This window comes from Ostrinia furnacalis, unplaced genomic scaffold (genome assembly GCF_004193835.3).
Source record: "Ostrinia furnacalis isolate ACB-3 unplaced genomic scaffold, ASM419383v2 OfSCF3022, whole genome shotgun sequence".
Taxonomy (NCBI): Eukaryota; Metazoa; Arthropoda; class Insecta; order Lepidoptera; family Crambidae; genus Ostrinia; species Ostrinia furnacalis.
Window position 1 is genome coordinate 1,051,651 of NW_021133261.1, and position 23,480 is coordinate 1,075,130.

At 34.9% G+C, this 23,480-nt stretch overlaps 1 protein-coding gene across 2 annotated transcripts; it reads left to right on the forward strand.

The window, feature by feature from the left end:
• The first annotated feature begins 1,546 nt into the window (after positions 1 to 1,546).
• On the forward strand, positions 1,547 to 21,997 carry bnl (fibroblast growth factor branchless). 2 transcript variants are annotated; one of them, XM_028310513.1, is made up of 2 exons: positions 1,547 to 1,644; positions 19,353 to 21,997. In XM_028310513.1, the coding sequence occupies exons 1-2, from the start codon at positions 1,603 to 1,605 to the stop codon at positions 19,863 to 19,865; spliced, it is 555 nt and encodes a 184-aa protein (XP_028166314.1). In that variant the 5' UTR covers positions 1,547 to 1,602; the 3' UTR covers positions 19,866 to 21,997. The 2 variants fall into 2 exon arrangements, with proteins under 2 accessions (XP_028166314.1, XP_028166315.1); XM_028310514.1 differs by having other exon boundaries at positions 19,356 to 21,997.
• Positions 21,998 to 23,480: the final 1,483 nt, after the last annotated feature.

The window sequence follows — 23,480 nt, forward strand, 5'->3', positions numbered from 1 at the left end:
TTCAGCTTTTCATGTTTTACCTAATTTTTTGATAACTTCTTACCAAAAATGGAATGAAAATGTATGTGGGAAAACTTACATGGTAATTTAAAAGCAAATGTATTTACAAGAGCAATTCAAAGGCACCTAACGGTGTTCCCTAAACCGTCTTTTGACGCCATTTTCGCGCATGCGCGGCCGTACATGGCGAAAGCTCCTAGCTGTGATTTGTATGACATCTCGTTCTAAGATAACTTTATGTCTTGTTTTCTCAGGGTTAGAATGTAATGGGTCGTACTCAAAGGAACGACTTTATGGGAATTTGTTATGTTTAAAGAACGTACTTGGTACCTATAGTCAAAAGCATAACAGACTCTACATTTTTGTTGCAAAATAGAAACTATATAATTGCGAACACAATGTAGCTTGATCCGCTCACGTTTGTTACATGGTTGACAGCAAAATCAGCTAACAAAATATTGTTAAATAACAAAAAATAATTTTAGTTTACCTATGCCCGTTTTCATCATCAATCCCTAAATTTTAAGTGACCCCTGTGGTACCACATAATAGGAATTTTGTTATCATAGGGTCACTTAAATTAGGGATTGATGATGAAAACGGGCACAGCTAGAGTATTATAATAATTTATTAAACAAGATTTTAGGTAAATAATGTATTTTACCATTCCACAGCTTTACAATGTTTGGGATTGTTGTATAAAATAAATTATTTTGAACATAGCTTTTGCTCCGAGACAACTTTGTGGCTTTTATTAAAGCTTAGTAGGTTATTCAATTTGGGTTAGGATGATTTTAATTAATATTCAGTTTAACCGTGAATTTTATAGTCGTTGAAATGGTATGTATTTAACCTAATTACTTCCAGTTTAGTATTTGTTTATTTAATTTAAGACTGCTGAGAGGAAATATGGTTTGCTGTAGTGCTTTTCAAATAATATAAAAGCTACTAAGTACCTATTTGTAATAAAATAACATAATGGTCCCGACATGGCAATATTTTCATGAAAAATGTTGCCAAGACTCGGCCATAATGGCTCGCACTGTCAAAAAATCAGTGTGCCTACCATGAGTTTACGTTAGGTGAGCTCGCTAGCGAATACGTCAAAAAATTCTATGAAGATTTTATTTCTTCAAAGTAGCCGCTAGGGGCGCTGCACAATATGTCATACATTTAAATGTCATTTTTTTACGCAGTCGCTAGCGAGCACACCTAACGTAAACTCATGGTAGGCACACTGATCTCATATAGGTAAGAGCCTATCGTACTGTCAAAAAACTGTCAAATCTCATGTAGAGCCATCTAAATCTACACGTCCTAACTCTAACCTAAGCCCTAACTTCACAAGCTCTACACCTTATCTACCTTACTCAAAAAAAATAGCTTGGATGTTTACGTTACTACAAGAACTACTTATTGTATAACAGAAAGGTACAGTGGTAGCGAGGGTATTTTTCATTATACCTCAAAAATTTCCTATTTTCTAGTGTCTGTACTTACGTTAAACACTTATCTAATGTGTGTTTTTCGTTTGTTCCAGCAATACTTCAGCGGGCGACGTACAAAGTCGGCCTCCTGACGATCCAGGGGGTAGCCACGTGTATGTACCTGTGCATGGACGCCTGCGGCTTCCAGTACGCAAATGTAAGTATCATAGAAATATATTTTTATTATAAGCTGATATTTGAGGAGAGCGTATCTTCACCTTAAAGGCCGGCAACGCACCTGTAACGCCCCTGGGTCTGCGGGTGTCTATGGGCGATGGTAATCACTTACCATCAGGTGATCCGTGTCCCTCTGAACACGTGGTCCAACCTGCTCGTTTGCCTACTGTGACATAAAAAAAAATTAACAAGAATTTCCCCTTTAGAGCCAGATATGAATGCCCCTGAATGACAATTGGAAATGATGATACCTACCTACAACTTTTAGGACAATAATTATGAATAGTTCAGCATAATTTTCCACAACTACTGATGACCTTTAAACCTTAGGTAACTAGGGAAATTTGTGGTAGAGTCTAGGATCGCAGAGCCTAGGTTTTATTTAAGTCGTTTTAATCGTGTCTAGAAGCCGAAACGCTTTGAAAATCAAAATCTCCCCACAACACGCACCTCTGCTTTAAATGATCTCATACCTGACACTAACAATATTGATTTAGATACAAATTCAAGTCATATTGTACTCATTTAAATTTACCTGTATTTACATAATTGAAAAAATATGACTAAGTTAGTAAGTTACGACTGAATTAATATGAATGCATTTTACTTCTTCATCAATAATTTGTATTTATAAATAACGAGACATCCCAAGAAAAGTTAAAATATTTCAAACGAGTTGACCTTTGATTGAACGTCGCTTAAACTCCCGTTAAACAGAGTTTAATCATTAAACTGACCCATAAATTCTTGTAGCATGGTTCGCTATAACCGCGCTATGTTAGAAGCTCGTATTAAAACATAAAAGCAATTATTGTCATGGAAAACGATTTAGAGAGGATTTATGCAAGCTTTGGAGCTTTTAAAGGCATCGTCGATTAACTATAGTGTAGTGTGTTTAAAAACGTTGTCATAAAGATAAACTAATAGATCAGTATTATAAATATCATCATAAACTTTTTAACTTTAAAAATAGAAGTATTCTACTCTATTACTAAATTCATTTTTTTTCTTCTTCATTATTTTTTAGTTCTGTATTATGTTACATAAAAAGTGTTATTCTCAGTATGTTTGTCCTTTTGAGAGCTCTTTTACAGATCCCAATAAAACCTTTTTATCACTAATTCGTGTTATAAATAAACAGTACAAGAAACTTGACTAAATTAAATTAAACTAAATTGTGGTGTATTGTAGGCGCAAAATAAAAAAACTAACCGTCTCTACATTTAACCTAACTAATCCAAGTTATTGTCAAAATATTGTTATACCTAAGCTTCGATGATCCAATTTTTCCATAACAATTATAAACATTTCACATGCGGAAACCAGGGCATATTTGGTATTATAAACAAACTGGATTTCATCGCAACCTGTTCAGCACGCGTCGGCGCGGCCAAGCAAAGTTATACAAAAATGGTGCGATAATAAACAAAATTAGGTGGACTTTTGTTCTTGATACGTGTTTAATTTATACTTATAAAATAAAATTTAAAAACAAAGGATCTATTTATAAAAAATATTTTAAATTATCTCCTTAATGAGGGGTCTCATTAAATTTTGTATTAAAAACTAGCTGTTGCCCGCGGCTTCACCCGCGTGAAATTCAGTTTATCACAAGTCGTGATAAATTATAGTCTATATTATATGTTATTCTGGGTTATAAACAATAATACCTACTGTAAAGTTACATCATAAATCCGTTCAGTAGCTTTTGCTTGAAAGAGTAACAAACATCTAGACATCCAAACTTTCGCATTTATAATGTTATTAGGATTTAATTGCATTAGATATTATCAAGCAAATATAAAAGCAATTTACGGTTCTACAGCATTTATGGCTTTATAGATACCAAAAGTACTAGGTACTTGTTAAAAATACCGATTTAAATATTCTATTTGTCCTATTCGGCGACAATTGCTCACTTTTTAAATCATCCATATTCATAATCCTAGCGGTTATCAAACAAAATAACAAAGCAATAATAAAATTAAGTACAAAAACTACAACTTCAATACCTCCTCCTTTTTCAAGTCAGTTAAAAATAACTATTTTCTTCAAAACGGTATCATACTTTTGTGTTATGACAATGGTCTACACTCTACACTTTCACCTCACGCGCTGATCCATCAAATTGATCGATAGATCCAGGCCTATAAATGTAACATCACGTCAAGCTACTCATAATCGTTGTAAAATAGATCCTATTACAAAGGACATAAGACGGTGCAGTGATTGATTTCATGTGCCGTCATTTGTATCCCTTCATACAATAGTTACAATTTTGTTTCATCCAGAGCGCAGGACAATGGACAAAATATTTTATTGTACTTATTATAAATTTTGTATACTTACATCACATCGGCTGATAGGCCTGACTATGTACAAAGCAACCATAATAATTATGTAGAAAAAACTTTTCTTTTCAAATCATAGAGTTGTAAAAATGTGTAAGTTCTAGCAACTGAAAAAAATGATAGAGTTTTTAATATTGATCGATGGGTTTTTAATAATGATCGTTTAAATTAATTCGATAAGGATATGTGTTTTGTGATGTTTTTTACCAGATAAATAGGTACCTATACTTACTGCTATAAACTTTAAATATTAAAATTAATTAAAGTAAAAAAATACTGCATCTAGGTATATCAATATGGATACAATGTAAAATACCAATTTATAATCATTAAACAGGTGAAAACCGATAACTTTTTAATTTCACCGAAAATAATAAATCACGGTTTGTCACATTGCGTGCTGAAATCATATAAAAATACACTATTTTTTTCGAAAGAGTTTTATTACAACAAAAACTGCAGTCCTGGCCATAAATAACGTAAACGAGCATATCTTGAATGTTGGTACCTCCAAATTGGATTTATGTCTTAATGTTTGTGTTTTTGCTTTGGCAGCATTGATCTGTAGGGTCGTGCGTGAGCCAATAATCTATGAGTGCGGGTCGATATTAACAACCTGTGTTTTAGAGGTGATGGAAAAGTAAGGAAAAGGCTTATGTTAACAATAGAACTCTTACCACTTTTAAATGTCACATTGGCTTTTATAACCTTAATTTATTATACATGATAGAACCAACATGTTAATGCAGATTTCAAAGCACTAGCTTAACTAGCTATTAGTACTAATACCTAGTTTTTATAATATGTTTAATCTGCTCGAATCTCTTTTTTTTAGTACTAACTTTTACTACTTTTGTTTCTATCCTGGAATCCTAACTCAAGATATCCGGATTGAAGAATTACATCTCTCCAACTAACCCTTACACTAGAGGTGTATTTCATGCGTTTGACATGTTTTAAAAATCTGCCCTTTCTTTTTTAAATTCTTTTGTTATTTCTTCTCAGCACTTGCCATTTATGTTTGTCTCGAAGCGCTGGTAGGGCTCAAAAGATAAGGAGACATGTAAACTGCCCCATAAGGGCTACCTTTTTTTATTTACTATATTTTGACGTACATAAGTGCCACTAGTGGTCTAAATTGAATAAAATAATTTTGATTTTGATTGATTTTAGATTTTATTATCACTTAGACATTCAGTGACTGCAATTGTATTAGGCGTAGAATTTTTGACAACAACTTTTGTTAACTCATATTAATTTTCATTGGATAAACATAGAGCTGTTTCCATACCTAGTAGCCTAATGCTCAGTCCCCTGAGGCTGGAGTGGAAGCGACAAATTATGGTGGAAACAAACAAAACGATCACTATCTAAGGGGACCAGCGGATTATTTCAGATTTGCCCCTTTATTTCAACATGTAGTTTAAGAAATATAAAATCAAAAATGCCTAACTAGATATTTATTTAATTTAATTTAAAAAATGTACCGTTAAGAGTTGCATCTCAAATTAATTAATTAGATCTTTAATTATTTTATTCCTACGCCGATCTGGGGCTTAATAGGACGTACGTACAGCCTTTATGTAGGGACGATGGCAAAGCAAGCTATACAAGGTGAAATGCACTGCCACATGAAGGGAAAATACTCTCACTTAATACTGTTGATAGAAAATTTTACTCAAAGAAAACATCCCTTTTTAAGATTGAGAGAAATCTTTGAACGCAGTTCTCTTTCTTTACAAAAATAAAGGATTTTTTTTTTTGGAAAATGTGCTATCTAACTGCAGTACTAAGAATACTTTGTCTTCAGGTGGCGTTAGGGAGAACTATTAGTCTGTATCATTAAGGGCTCCACAAAGACCTTTCTTGACAATGACACCCAAAGATAACTCAATTTGTATAACTCGTTCACGCATAATTAAAAACCATATATAACAAAATGCGTGTTTGTCCAAAACTGACGCGAGTGAACCCGTCGTTCATCAATCACCATTAATTGAAACAAATGAAATCGGCAACTTTCCTGCTTGACAGCGCCGAATGAGTCGTCATGGCGCGAAAACCGTTTAACCCGCCATTTGTTAACTTTGGACATTTTACTCAGTTCGTGTTGCAGTCGCGTTTAAAAAAAGAAAATTACTTTTGAGGAATAAAGTTCGATGGTTCTGACCAAAGAGCATAAGTTCTGACACTCTGTCCCATCCCTCCCCATTTTTCACCTCTGATTCTTAAATTAATTTTAGATTTTTAGAACTTACATTACTTAATTTTCTACTGATACGAACGTTAAGATGTCCACATTTATTTTGATGTGCTTATTGTTAGTCCTATAGTTAAAAAATAATCATTACAAAACATAGCATTTATACTAACTTGGTATTTTTACTTTTTGTTTTTTTTTTTTGGTTCCATTCGTTCCTTCATTTTTACTTTTTGACTTGTGCACTGGATAGGGCAATGTTTATAAATTAAAATTATTTTATTTTGTATCTCTAATCTTTTTACATTCCATAACGGTAAAGAACATTTGCCTATCACAATTCACTATTTGAAAAATGGAACGCGATTCAAAAATCGAACGCGACACCCGCTAATCGTAAAGGCGGGAGTACACTTAGCGCAACCACTTTAAAAAGAGCTGCAATTCGTTGTGATTTATTGTGTTGGTAGTTTTGGTCGCTTTGTAGAAGCAGGGTGATCCCATTAGGAGGCGCTAGAAGATAAGGATGTAGTGACACCATTAATCAGGAAGTTCTCGATTCATTAACGCGAGCAACGAGAATCGATTTGTCATAGATGTGTGGCCCGATGGGGGCGGGATTGTTTGGGTTTGGGTTTTATCGAATACTAGTACTCGTAGCGAGGATTGGAATTGTTCTCTTGCTGTGAATAACATGACTACTAGTCAGTTAAAAGATGTTTGTAAAAGTTTTTTTTTATCCACAACGAGAAAGCTCTTGGTTTGTATGTCACCTGATGGTAAGTGATGATCAGGCCGAAGGTGGAAGCGAGCTTTACTAAGTATGATCTTAACTAGACATATTTAATTTAATTTAAATAAAGCACTAAAAATACGCAACACATGTTTTACTTCTATTTTGTGAGAATCTACTTAATTCCGCTCAAATCACTGAGTGTAAAAATGATAATTTCAAATCCCATTTTGTCTCATACTATTTAATAATTAAAATACCTGAATGTCCAAAGGAATCTGTGCCCTCTTATCCCTAGGGAATTTCGATGTTAATTCACTCTTTTGTGGGGAGAGCTCGGTTCAACTTCATATTTGGGATTAAGTTTGAGAGGCCTTTCTGTCCTCACCCCAACAATTAAACGGTCGCAATAGACATTTATAATTTCGTTTAGGATTTATTTTCATTGATTGATGTAAAAGTCAAAGGCAATACACTCAGTATCTAGCAACTCTAAAAAAAAGTAAGAAAAATAAGACGCCGTTCATTTTATTTAACTAAAAATAATGTACACCTCTGAAAAGTGAAAATCCGTTGGTCAATCAACTTGACCATAGACAAGTGTTACTACACGTTCGAATTTCAAATGTGTATGAGACTATAAGGCCGGGTTGCAAAATCTTACTATAACAAACGTCAAAGATCTGTCAAACTCCATACAAATAAAACCGGTTATCATTATAGTTACGGTTAAAGTTAGGTGGTGCAACAGAGCCTCAGCGTTCTCGGGCGTTCTAAATTCAAAGGTGTATGAGTTAGCCTTCTCGGGGCATCCATCATTTGTATCTCAGCCCGTCACGGCTTCCTGGGACGGACATTCTTGCACTATCGAGCGATGGCTGGACGAGCCTGGCTTACAGTGAGAGCAAATATGGACCTCAAATCAGCTCTACGAGTAGTGTGAATGAATCTTGTTTATAATACAACATAACTCCATGTAACATCATCACAATAAGAATAATATGTATGGGTACGTACTATTGTGCTAAATAATGTATATGTTACAGGAAATGTATGAAATCCGTCATTGTATACAATTCCTAGGATTTGTGTATAAGTCCTAAAATCACCCGGAAATGTGTGATGTAAATTACATTAGACACATTTCCTAGGAAATTTACACATTTCCTAAACAGCAATCGGAAATGTAATTAAGATTTCTTTTTTTTTCTCCGATACTTAAATGGCGCTACCGCGCCGCGGCCGCTGTGTATGTGTACGGTCGCAAGTCTAACCTAACCTAACCGAAACTTTGTTATCCAGCTACAGGAGTACTAAAACCTTCATGCCAATAACAGTTTAATAAAAGAGATGTTAAAATTAGGGTTTTCCAATACTTCAGCGTAATATGCGTGATGCCGAAAGAAAGGTATGCCAATAGGCAAATATTTTTTCAGTCAAAGTATAATAGTGTGAAAACAACTTTCAGGCTAAACAATAATAGTTGTGAGTTAAAAGTACCTATCGGCTAATGTGGTTTGGCAAAGTGAAATTTTAGACGTACTGAGGGGCACCCGATCACACGACCGCGCTTGTGTCGCTTAGTTTTATACATTTCCTAATACAATATTGGAATTCTATAAAATTCCTAGGAAAAGTATACATGTCCTAGGATATGTGCGTATTAAAAAATCTCTGAAGCAATATTTTATACATTTCCTAAATAGCTTCGGAATTGTATACATTTCCTAGGAATAGTATACAATTCCTAGAATTCATACATTTCCTGTAACATATATAATCTAAATAATTGTGAATGACATTCTGCGAAAGTGACTTTTGAGAAAATGACCAAATTTTTCGCGATGAAATTTTGCGCATATTATTAAGATATAATTTTGTTGAATAGGAAAGGACAATGACCAAAAATGTATGGAGTGTGGTCCAAATGTCCACCACTAACGAGACCTATGTAGTAAAATAGTCTACTAAATACTGATTCATTATAACCAAACCGCAATCAAAAATATGCTGTCAGTAAAAAGTTATGACTGAATGAAAAGTCTGTTTTTTACCTTTTCATCCGAAAAATGTTCATGATATCATTCTATCCATTGCACATTTTGGACTAATCTACGCATGTTATGTCATGTCGCATGTGGCGCGGGGTTATAGATGAATTTTATTAAATATTATACTAACTGTGCCTATGACTTTGTACGCGTGAAAATTGTTTGAATAATATTTCCAATTTTTACAACATTTGTCTTTACTGTTCCGCCCCTATTGGTTGTAGGGTGATGTTATTTATCTTAAAACCATCCTTGATAAATAGGCTATCCATAACAAAAAGATTTTTTCAAATCGGACCAGTAGTTCCTGAGATTAGCGCGTAAACTACTACAATTTTTAAACAGTCATAACTTTTTACTGACAGCTTATTTTTTTTTCGTCCCATACTGAAAGTTAATCTCTATTTAAAGGACTATAAGCCAATATAGGTCTCATTGGTGGTGGACATTTGGACCACTTTTGGTCATTGTCCTTTAAGAAAATGCTTTATCTAAAGACTTATGTAGTGACAGAACTTGCAGACGCAATCGATGCAGTATTTATAATATCTAGATACCTACGACTTCACATTCGTATTTGTTTTTCAGATGTAAGATCGTCAAAAGAGCAAGTGAATTTGCATTGAATGGTAAATTTTACTTAATGTAAGTACCTACTTCATTTATTGTTTGTACTCGTATTTAAAAAGTGTTGTCGCTAGAATTTTGAAACATCCAATTTTTGACTAAATGCCAATTAAATGTGCAAAAACAACACACTCTGTTAGATCATAATACCTAGATGTTTTGTAAACAGACAAAATCTGATGATTCATTAGAATAGATCATAGTGTCTAGAACTATCATTTTGCTCTCGTTGTGCCACGTTCTTGATATAGACTCGGTTAACGGTTCCGTGGGATCTTGTCCAATCATCCCGGATCACTCTTGGTTGATCCTAGAACGCTCCTTAATATGGCCTTTGCAATATATTTTTACATGTTAAATAAGTAGGAACCAAGAAGACGAAATTCATCATTCAACAAGTTTTTGTGTGCTCTCTGAATTTCTTAAACAATGCTATTTGACTTTAAAATTTGTATCAAACTTCCAAAGTCGGCACAACAAAATAGTTCCAGCAAAATAAAGCGCTTCCAGATAATGGCGGGAAAAGGATTAATAACACTGTCGCCACAGATACCAACACCATGGAATCGCTTAAAAAGTTTGGAAGCTCGAAATCCAAAATTTGAATTTGAATTCAGTATAAAAGGGTTTTGCCGCTCCACAGGCGCCGCCAATGTGACTGCCACAAAAAAGCCAAGGACTTCGAAAAAAAAGAACAAAAAAGTGTAAAACGGTCAACAAAATAGACATAATTTATTTTTAAATTAACGATCCGATTGTGTGTTTTCGTTGTAATTTTTATTTACGATTGTTTACCCTATTTTATGTTTTAATATGCTTTATTTATGGCTATTCGATTTTTATGCGGTGGAATTTCAAGTTTTTCTAGGGGTTGGTTTATTTATAGGTCTCTTTCTATCGACGTTTTGACGTTAGTGGATGCTGAATTAGGTTCTCTTGTGAACAACAATGAAATTCTGTTAGTTTTGTATTCTAATGGACTGTTAAAATACAGTAAATGGACGAATACTTTAAGTGAAATAAATCTCACTAAGCAATATAATTTTTATAAACCAACTGAACATAATAAATCGATCTTTGACGATTTGATTGTCATAATCAAGTAAACATAGTAAACTGACTCAATAAATATATGCTATACCTACCTAGTTTTATACATTATTACCCATTACTATTAACATATTAACAAGTTACACACGCGTTAGAATGACATTTCCATATTAAAGAACACTTTATAGTGCTCAACGGGCATGTAAGTTTTATTACTGAGGGGGTTTATTCTGTAACTATACTGGGAAATAAGGCGGTGTTCACATACTCAGAAAAGACTCGAAAAAAAAATCTTGAACTCTTTTGTGACGATCTCAAACGTTCCGGTGTCGTTAACAAAGTACTCCAGTTCTCCATTTAATAACCGTAAAATACTTTAAAGTAATAAAAACACAATTTGTCGATGCATCGATAACTATCGAACGTAACAAGAACTGTTTCTTCGACATAAAATGGTATCTCGATCTAAAAACTGACCACTCATTAAATATAGGCCCTTTATAAAGTCGGCCATCTCATATATTAAAAGCTACGTTTTTATTACTCGACTCCGAAAAAGGACGAAAACCCAACTGTCGCCTAGATTAGGAGATTATAATTCGATATAAATTTATTAATGATTAATAATGATATCGAATTTTGAATATCGGCCCCGAACATAGTTTCGGCGCATTTGAAGAAAGTAATGAAGAAAGTAGTCCAATAGTTTATATTTTAAATTATTCATATCAACATAATATCATAGAATATCAACGCACATACAATACAAAAACATTTTGTTAATTCTTGGACTATACAGGGTGTTAGGTAAATGGGTATATGAGCCGACACTAGCCCATGTTAACATGGTCATATAAATGGTATGGTGAAGTCAGAATTGATATGTTCATTTTAATTATTTTAATTTTCATACAAATCGGATTTTACAAAACCTATTTTGTATGAAAATTTAAAAAAAAAATTATGATATCTAATTTCTGACTTCACCATACCATTTATATGACCATGTTAACATGGGCTAGTGCCGGCTCATATACCCATTTACCTAACACCCTGTATAAACTTGCTTTTATAGTTTTCAAAGAAAAATATTTTCACGAACCCGTTACTAATTTTCTTCTGTTTCTAGAATCGCGGCCATCGTCGCTAATTTAGAATTAGCCACAATCAAAGATTTTATCAAAAAAGTTTCAAAAATGGAATAAGCATGGTGGTGGCCAGTGCATCTAAAAAAACTTACAGATTCGATTTTCAAAATCTTCCAAAAATCGAATTAACCGACTCTATTGAATACCGCTCGCAACCCAATATTTTATTGTGAGAAGTTTAAACTCCCATAAACTCGGTGCGTTAGTGATACCATGCTCGTAAACTTTTTATCACTTAATTCCCTTTATTTTTACCACCTTTACACCTTTGTTCTAGGGTTAGGGAGAATTTGATAAAATTTAGATTTTTAATGCTATGGGAATTAGAATTTTAGAAAATATTCGTACCTTTTTAAATTATTCGTAGCTAATATGCACGTGTGCAAAGTCATTTTCTAAATTGTCTGAATCGAACACATAAATCTTTACTGATTTATAAGAAACTTATTTATTTTTAATAACGTAGGCAAAAAAGAGACACGACTTAATCCAGACCAGAGCACAGACTAAATTATGTTATCAAAAAGTTGGTATCGATTTTTTTGTCCGATTTAATATCTAAAGAAACATCATAATTATGCATCTCCACTGTTTACCTCCCATTAATCACTGACATTTAACTAAACTCGCTATTTAGATAGCAAATTATAGCAATAAAAGATCGGCAGTTCGCGCCTAATAATACGTTGGCCTAACAATGTTCGGCCTGTCTAGTATTTGGCCTAAATTAATGGTTCTATAATAAATCATCGGCTCGTTTTATGTGGCAGATTTTATTTTTAAACCCCTAAATACGTCAGTTCAATGCCTAGGTCTTAAGTTATTGGTCTATAATTTTATTGCCCGCCATTTTCCTCTTTGGGCCCCGTGAGAAGATTTAGTAATTTGGAGCACACAAAAAAATGGTTTTTGTGTGTTCAGGTTCAATTTAGATAATTTTGTCTGGCGCGTGAGTATAAAACGTGAAATATTTCTTAAATTTTGGAAATTTTGTCAGCTGGGTTTTTAATTTAGTCTAGTTTTGAAATAAAAAAGTCATTTATGAATGCAGAATATGCAGATTAAAAATAGAGTCTAGCTAGACTTTTAAAAGTCCAACGAACTTAGCTTTTGAAATAGGGGCACGTGTTATGTAATGTGCAAAGAAGTAATATTTTTTTATGCCAAAAAAGCAATTCAATAATTTAATTGAAGTTTTATATGTAAGTAAGTATTATAGTTTAAAAAATTTGTTTATTTTCAATAAAAAATAATTTATAAATTGACAATGTGCTGATTCACTGATAAGTTTGTAGTACATACCAATGAGAAAACTACAATAGGTAGATAATTATACTCAGACCAAAAATTACATATAATATTTATTTCTGGCATAGGTATTTTCTAGGATCCTCATTAATAATGCAGTGTGTTCGGAAACGCGTCAATTTTAACGAGCCGTCGCGTTTGCATACATTCACAGACAGCCAGAAGGTGGAGGAATGCGAAAAACTCCGGAATAGGGCCTACGTCGGTTGACGGAATCCCATCAAATCCCATATTACTCGGAACTGCCCGATCGATCTTTTTACCGATCGAATTTCTCGGAAATATTATAGCGAGCCCCCCGAATGTGTCACGGGCCCATTTGTTTTGGGCGGCGGTCGCCATTTGCTTTTTTATCGCTTTAAAAAAGGAACAGGTTAAGAAACAAGTGTTCCATTTTGGAATATTTGGTTCGACGTTGCGTAATAAAAACGATCGTGTTTTTTCGTGTGAATCTTAATCTTCATTCATGGCTGTCCACTCTGGTGTCTGGAGTTCACTTTTTTTTATAATTTTGTCTCTAAATGATTAAGGCCTTAAGGCTTTATGATTACGAAAAGGTGGATGGAAGTGCCCTGCTGATGGATGGCTTACCTTAAGTGAAGTTAGATGCCAATCGAAGGGAATCTATTCATTGTGGTCAATTTCTTCGAATTCAGATAATATAGAAATTGATAAGAAACTGTTATTTAAATGTAGGGGGAGTCCGGGAGAGTTTAGCAGGTGGGAGACAATAGCCACTGCTCATAGAATTTTTGTGGAACTAAATATTGCGACGTAGCCACACTTTTTAGACTCCATAGGCGCGTCCCACCTCGCTCACGCCGATGCAATTGGCAGTTTGGTTTAGGAGTGACAAGTGATAACACAATTTCGAGCCCGGAAAGTAACTTTTTTCAATTTTCGATATTTGATTTCAGTTGTTTACTATGAATAGATACCAACATGTCATTTATATACATCGTAAATGTAATTATCCTAGTTCCATTTACGGTAGAAAGTTTGTACTTAAGTGTTATAGTTTTTTATAAAAATGTAATAATAGACAGCTTGGCATGGGGTGGGAGACATTAGCCTGGCATCGGGAGGAGACTTTACCCAGGGTAATCAGGTACTTTTATTGCAGATAATCATCCAAAATGCCTTTCAAATATAAAAAGGAACATCTAGAAACAGGATCAATTTAGATCTTTCAGTAATAAGAAATGCTATACTAATAGGTATGTAACATTGATAAAGGAAAATTATTAGAGGTGTTGCCCCAGTAGAAACCAGTTTATCCAGATCAACCAGTTTTAATAGAAAAAACGATGCAGATTTTTTTGAAAACCTCAAAGAATTAAATTGTTACACATTTTCATTCAAGAAGATTTAATTTCTTTATAGAATTATAATTTGTAGTGATTATTTTGCTTATTTTTAAACCCGGCTAAAGGGATACTTGGGGGGTCAAGTCTCCCACCCAGGCGGGAGATATTAGCCAAATATCACTTTGGTTAAAATTGTCAATTACTCTTAAACTAATAATGATGTATTAAAGTTTCTTAGAAGAAAATATAGCTAAATAATGTAGCTTAAGATACAATTAATAAAAAATAGCGATTTGTAACTATATAATAAATATTTATGAGCATTTTAGTGGAAGGCGGGTAAACTCTCCCGGACTCCCCCTACCTTATTGGTACTTCATAACTTCCTATAATAATCCTTCCGTGTATTATGAGTAGCATAGCCATTAACCATCCAAACTACTACATTATGACAAAGTTCAAATAAAGTGTGTAATGATGAAACAATATGGCGTGCCTTCGTCGTTTATCAATTTCTATTATCCAAGACATGCACTTACACAGGCTAAGACTAAAGCGTATATTTTTCAGCTGCTGTGTGTAAATCTGTCCGGCTAGACTCTGTAATTGACATGTTTATTGTCGTATAAATTACACTGAACGCGTAAATTAGGTGCGCGCTTTCTAATTTAGCATAACGTCTTATTTTGATAGCGCAGAATAAGTCCCGATTCCTTTGCTACTCTTTTACTTTTTATAGCGCGGTTTTTGAAAGATGGACTTTTTTTGCAAAATCGGTATTTAGGCCTGTGGTTATTAAGCACTTGTCGGCTCGTTTATTTACATCTCCATTCCCGAAATAACTTTACTATAATATCTAAAATCCTGTATAGTCAGGATCTAAAGCTTGACACACACAATCTTGAACTTCCAACTTTTTTTGAACCGAAAATGGCAAGATTTTGAAACTTATGATTGACTTGCGCAAATAGAGCCTGTCGTTTTGCCTCTTATACTAAGGGTGAGTTGCACCACCTTATTTTGACCGTAACTTTAACGATAACCGGTGGTTGTTGTATGGAGTATGACAGATTTTTGACGTTTGTCAAAGTTAAAGTAAGACAGTGCAACAACGCAGCCTAAGTAGGTATGTTATGTAGATCCTATTGTCTCTATTTGGCATGTAATAATAAAAATACGGTGGACGGTGAAGGTGTTATTGTCACAGCCCATGTCCCGGCATTGGTCAGTAGATACTAAAATTTAATTCCATCATATCGAATCCTTTATAGTCGTCAAAGGATCTCTCTATCAATTTATTTTTAGCCCATAAAGATGCAGCCGATAACCCGTAGTGGCGCATCTTTATCGATATCGATAAAGATATCGCGCACGGTTATCTATCGATAACATCTGAAACTTTTGACCCGTGCTGAGATTTATCGAGTTGAAATCGATTGCGATTTGCGAATGTTATCTAAAAGTCGATTGATCGTACATATTTGGAATGTGTACACGAGTTTGTAGTTTATTTATTACTTACTTACGTGGATATACCTAATATTAATTTATATCTAACCATTATTTTATTTGCTATCATTGGTGATTCTGATGAGTACAATGATTGTTTAATAATAGTGGCGCCCTCTGGATTGCGTCGTAATACAATAGAAGACCATGTTATTGGTAATTAATGATGATAGTGGAGGTTGTATTTGTGCAAACTAACGATATATTATTTTGTTGCAAAGTAGCATCTAGCATTAGGCCTATACCATCTTTAAATACCATTGTCCATGAGAAAAAGAAAAAAGCTACTTAGGTGTCCACTTCACCAAAATATTTTCTATTGCTTCCTCCTACTCTGGAAAGCCAAAGACAAAATAATAAAATCTGTATCTGCATCGCACTTGAAAACCGTTGAGAGATTTTAATTGGTTGTCTAATTTACATACCCTGCGGTACGAATGGGAACAACATAAGTATTGTGTAAGTTGTAGGTATTATCGTTTAGTAATAATTCATTGGAATAGTAATTGAATATTTAGTAGGTATTTACTAAACGGATGTTGAAGTATAAACTAACATAAGGATGAGGGACTGGAATTCGCTGCCTGCTGCTGTATTTCCTGAACACTATAATCCGGGCGTTTTCAAGGCGAGAGTGAATAGGCACTTACAGGGCAGAATTATGTACCATCCTAGACTGCATCTCACTTATCACCAGGTGCGATTGCGGTCAAATGCCTTGTCTAGCATAAAAAAAGAGTTTCTGTATTTCAAATTTAATTAGGTAGGATGAAACATTTCGCCGCATACTGTTACCGCGTGTATTTGTTTTAGCACAATAACCCAAAAAAATATTTTGTTTCAAACCTATTAATTATTTTTCAAAATTATGTTAATTAATGTAAAGGAAGAACAATAATTAAAAAAAATATCAAAAATACTGCCAACATCACAAAAAAATCTGGTACCGTCTATCGACATCTCGAAGCGTACTCGAACGCGCTGATCCCTATCACTTATCGCCCAATTCACGCCGTCGCCCACAGGCGATCGCGTCCTGTGTCGTCGAAGTGGGCCTAATAGTTCTCGATAAGATTACTCCGACATTCGGATCGCAGTTGCAACTTCATTATTATTCCAGTTTAATTGAGCTATTAATAACAGTCGATTTGTACAGGATAAAAGGAGCATTTAAAGGATTAAGGATCGTATTTAGTCCTAGAGGTTGACCATTTCTCTCATAAGATATTTAAGTTGAAGTAACCTCACCAAAGAGTGCAGCGAAGAGGTACTTTACCAATGTTAATATTTTTAAGATAAAACATAGATATAAAATATCTACATCTGATGGCAGAGAATGTATAGCAGATTTTCAATTAAAAAAATCATTAAAATGTTGTTCACTGTTCTAGCCATATTTTTCCAGCGACAAATTGGTTGGTTATACAGCAAAATGCGTCGTCGTAATACCCTTTGTTGGAATACCTTTAGATGTCATTGTACAGTTTTCCTGTAACAATTTACGGGAAAGGCCATTACGACGCCTCCTGTGGTCTGCCAAGCGACACAATGGTGAAATTAAACATCAGCCATTTTGTAGTTGCTATGAATCCTTGACGTTGCATTCTCCGCGCAATCAAGCTGTCTCCCGCGATTAACACCGGGAACAGTTATAAGGACTCCGTGGAGTATAAAATTAATTTCACACTGAAAGCCCCGGGCTTGTAAGCGGCCACTGTTGGATGATTATGAAATTGCAACTCGCTAATAGCATATCCGAAAGAGAACAGATAACCAAGGACAACCTCTGTTGATTAATCTAAGAGTATAGCATAAAAATGCAATCCTTCATATCAACACGATAATATTAAGATGATAGCAAAATCAAAAATAGATTGGCATTGGCACACTTCACAAAGCATGGAATGGCGACTCCATGCTCTGCGGCACACTTAATGAAAAAATAATTACTGTTATCGACAAATTATCTTGCAAGATAATTATTTTTCCAATTTATTATACAGGGTGTTAGGTAAATGGGTATATGAGCCGACACTAGGCCATGTTAACATGGTCATATAAATGGTATGGTGAAGTCAGAAAATTGATATCTTCATTTTAATTATTTTAATTTTCATACAAATCGGATTTTATAAAAAAAAAATTGTATGAAAATTAAAAAAAATAAAGTCATGATATCAAATTTCTGACTTCACCATACCATTTATATGCCTATGTTAACATGGGCTAGTGTCGGCCATTTACCTAACACCCTGTATTTCATGCAATAGACATAGTTAATTGTGTGCTGTACTGAATGAAGATGCATAACATAATGAAAGCTATCTACTTGAAATGATCAAAGTGTATGTAAAATGAGTTTACTTATTTATTCGGACTAAGTCGATGCGCCCAGCGGGTCCGCGCCATGGGTGGGACTCCCAACAGTAAGCAGGCACGTTAGAAGCTTCATATAATTAGTAACGCGACTATTTCCTACTTTTAGAAGGGGTTACTGACGGCAGAAGTTCATTTAAACGCGTCGTTACACTTAATGTCGCGCTTAATGAAATTTAAGAGACTCAACGGCAACTCCGCGGGGGCGCTACAAATCCAACTCCGTATTTTCAGTTTACGGGAACAAGGAATTCTAATCTACTGCAGAAATGTTTATGGCAAAATTTAAATAAAGTGTTTGCTGTAACTGTTCCGAACATAAATCTGTGGCTCAAACTACGTTCTTGAGTTGATTTACACCACTTTCGCTTTGCAATTCGCTTCGAGATGATTCCAGGATTAATAAAGTTATATCTCTGGACATGCACTGGACATAACATATTAAACGTGTCTTATAATCCTAATAGAGGGATATTCATGAGCAGTATCTCACAGCTGGTTAGCCTAAAGAAGTTCCGATGGTTCAAATTGCCACTGCCATAAATCAGAAGGGCAATATTTCTCACCCACCACCCAGTAAGCAGCAAACTATCTCGGATTGAATTTAATGTCTTCGAATTGCTAATGTCCGACTCTTGGGACAATTTAGGAGGCATTAGTGTACCTTACGGCGGTGCTCTTATACATATTTATGAATAAAATAGCCAATCTGTTTGTGCAGTGAGCTCACCTGGTTGTTAGGTGCATAACGGGCCTGTCTTGGGGGCAATTTTGTGCTCTAAAAGGGAACTTCCAATTTGAATTTGCCAATTGTCGTGTCTGTACCTTTAATGTGCTGTATGATAAGTGTTTATTATGATGAGACTATATTATTCTCAAATACTCGCATTCGATGGAAAATAATATCAGGCTTAATATTGTACATTAAATGGTTATTCTGTACCCTTGACTAATAAGTCGTTTTGTGTTATCAACATATAGACGTGCGTCATATTGTAAACTAATTAAAACCTTGTCTATTGTTTCAGAAGTATCTCTCGGACGATTGCGTCTTCGAGGAACACATAGAAGAGAACAACTACAACACATACTCGCGAGTCCGAGGCGGGAAGAAAACGTATTTAGCATTAGACAATAGAGGGAAGGCGAGGCGAACGCAGATTCCTGTGAGCAGGCAGCTGGGCAACCTCTCCTGGTACGCTTTGACTCTCACCAGGAGGTGGGAAGGCCACGGCGTGAAATACACGCAATGTGCAACGCGTCGACACCACGGCAAACTGAAAAAGCCTCCCAAAAAACACACGCCTAGAGTCTGCATGCAGACAGTACACAGACAGAATCTGAGGCAAAAAAGGAAGCACAAGAAGGCTAACAATCCGAAGAAAAAGAGGCATCCAAAAGCGCGGAGAAGACACGGGAACGGCACGACGACGACGACCGAGGTCAGCTGGGACGAGTCGACGATGTCGACGATGTCTACGACTACGGATGTCGAGTTTTTTCGGTCGGCGACCGCGCAGGAGGCGGTCGGACGCGCCTGAGCCGCTCCCTGGTCGCGGTCGGGGCTGCCGTTGCGCTCGCTCACTAGCACCGTTCCACACTTACGCTATGAATCTCTTTACCATTCCTTATCAGTGCAACGCATCTATAACGACGCTTTCTTGCGTCCCCAATGCTCTCTTAGGCGCGCTGGCTCGCGGCTCTCAAGAGCACTAGATTGCAATCACCCCTCGATTCCACGACAGCGGTCGCTTACTTCATACCTTTCCTTTATTTGTAGTCATGTACTCGTTTAATACTCAATAAAAGAGTCATTATTATACGTCAGCCCAAAAGGCAACACATAACAATAAAAACGAATGATATTATTCTACCAAAGCTACTGAAATTATCTATCTCAATTTATATTCCTAGTTCGCTTTAAACGTAGATTTATCGGCAAGATTCCAATTGTCTTAGTTACTGTTACTTATCATGAAATTATTAATGTAGATGATACTTGTAATTTGGTAATTTAAAATATTGTATTGAGTTGAGATTATCGTTATTGTAAGGTGGAACTGTGTTAGGAAGTGGCAAAGGTCTTTGCCAGTGACAATGCAAATATTATCTATTTACACAAACATGAAACAGCCACAAATATTAATGGCTCAATGGATCAAAATATCAATGACTCCCTAAATAAAACGTATCGGCTTCCATTTGTTTCCCTCAGAGGTTTCTATTTAATTAACTCTAAGTGATTCGTTAATGGATCTGATAGGGAAACGGTCGGTTCCGTTACCGAAAAAATATCCATTTGCTGCCACCAGAAAATCTTAAACGATGGTAATATTCAACGAATACAAAGTGCCCTCTCAGAAAAATATTCAAATTAAGAAATTATCTTTAATTCCTACGATACAGGCATATTAATGAGGTAAATTAGCGTGATTTTTATTGACGACATAATCGTTTGCATTGTAATGGTGGTATTGACACTGGCAAAGACCCCGAAACGCATTTGTACTTAGTTGGGTGTGTGGGGTGTAATTTCTTAAGACAATGACTGAAAATTGGACTGAGTAATGTAGTTTATGTTGGTTTCGGTCTAGGCTATGATAGGATAAAGTGAAGTGCGGCGTAACGGCAAGCTTCTGAACTCTATTTTAAGTTTAACGGTCTTGTGGAGGCGAGTAGTTTTGTACTTATTATACTTACTCCGAACTATCAATGTAATGACAAAGGTGTTCTGAAAGATCCGTTGCAGGATTGGTAGATCTAGATACGTAATATTTTGCTATGCGAATAGTTGGAACTCGAAATACTGCTTTATTATAATTTTTGAGCTCAAAACCACTCACCTCGCCGAGCCCAATCGAAGTAGTGATAACATTAACGACGGAGAAGTGACTATTAGTAAGTAGTTCTAAAACGTGTATCTAATTTGTAAATTTATTTATTTTCCATAGAGAAAGTGTATTTTGTTAACGTTTTAGTTGATGTTTTTTTATTCTCTTTCCCCCTTTAGTTCCAACTGATTGTAGATATGTAGGATTTCATACGCTTGTACTTTTAGTGAGCCAATTGTATTTGTATTATAGTGTTAAGTCCGCTCGGTAACAGTATGTGCGTATATATATGCAATTTGTAAAGTATGGATGCATTTGCAATATTGTGATTGAATGGATTTTTGCGACTACATTCTTTAGCCAGATCCCCTCAATTTAAGCGTAGATTTTGTATTCGGAGCCAACGGGACGCTTTCAGCGAAAATTGTTATACTTATTTATTTTTTCACTAATGTATACGAATAATGTTCTCGGCATTTATTTCACATGTCATAAACTTTGCAATAAACTAACAATCTTCATAGTTTTATTGATATGTAATGTACATAACATATTTATTTATATCCAGAACTTTGTCATAATTTAAGACTATTGTAAATAGTTCGCTGATGATGTCTTGTCATGTTTAATGAAGAAATTCAGCAAGCTTTATGAATGTACCTACGTATGTAAGATGGATGTTAATTTGAATTTATTTATGTATGTATGCAACGTTTAGTCGTCAGTCGAAAACGGCCCGAAGTTTATACTCGGCTAAGCATTTAACCATCTTGTAAACTCCTATAACAACAGTAATGAAGAGTGTAGTTACTTCTCGTCGTTTTCGTGAACAATAAATTATTAAAAACAATGTGACTCGTTATTATATTGTAAATTATACCAATTGATCATTATGTTAGCTTAGAAGCAGTATTTGGGTATTGTGAAAAGAGTTCTCCGATACAGTATCTAGTTTTGTAGTTTTTAATCGAATAGAGATTGTAGAAAATATCGGCGTCGAGTAGTAATGTTTTTCCACCGGCAGCAAGTAATTGCGTTTGAAGACATGTTTATGTGTGCTTCGGTGCTGTGTTCGCAAATTCAATAGTAAATCCACAAGATATCCCCTCAAAAGTTTATATTTTTTGGATACGTATATCGTTTTGTATAAAAATACTACCAACATTGTAAACACATTTAGTTAAAAGTGAGATTTTTGTGAGTTTGCTTACTACCGTACCAACTGGCCATAGACATTGAGCAAAAGACTATTTGATTGACTCAGCATTTTTTGCGCGGGAAAAGTTTTAAATCAAATGAAGTCCAAGCCTGAAGTCAGTGGCAGCAACGAATGTAATAAAATATGAACGCTATGATAATGCACATGTGCCATACACCCCACCCGGGTCTACCTACCGATTCCATAGACATTTACTTAGCTACCTACTTCTTTTTACGTACATTTTCCAATTTCAATGGGGAAGGAGAACAGGCTAAAAACACCGATTTGCTACAAAAAACTTGCGACTAACATTAACGGCATAATATCTGCAATACCAATTTTGCCAGATTTTTGACCTAATGTCTTCTTGATGTCATTTTAAAGTTCAAAATCAAAATTGCAACCGTAGTCCGTAACCTTAAAAATTATTTGAATGGCCTGTCTCAGATTCACCCAAAAATATGTTTAAGAAGGACAAGAGGAGTCAAACAGTATTAATAAATTAATGTTGATACATACATTTACAATTATTTTCATTAATATTGTTGTAACATTTGAGACGTTCGTAGTCACTTGGAGTGCATTTACGATGTACGAAATTTTTGTAAAAGTTTTCTAATAATCTTTAGACGTTTCTAAAGTAGATTTTTAATCAACTTTTTACCTACCTTACGTAGTTTACCAAAAGATTGATTGAAACTTTTAGACAATAACTTTTTACAGCCACTTATACCGACAAATAAATAAAAATGAATATATAAATGCTACATGGTGTTTTATTTAACATTAAACTACTGTAATATAACTCTTAAATAATACAGGCAAAAAGTAACTAAGTACACGTCATAATAGCTTAAACAATGGAAACGTTTGGCGGAAAAAAGTGCTTGGAAGCAAAATGGCGATTGCTAAGCGCTAGCGCTGTCACTGCCGATTAGAAGTTAGCAAAATATGATAGCAAACGTGTCCTCGCCGAAAACAAGCGCTTTTTTCCACCAAACTCCCCCAATGAATGATTGCGGGTTCGAATCCCGCGGGTAAAAAAAACTAAATGCTTCTTGCCATCTACATAATATACTTTTAAGCTACATTTTGGAAGTAAATGGGTATCCATGCATTTGCTG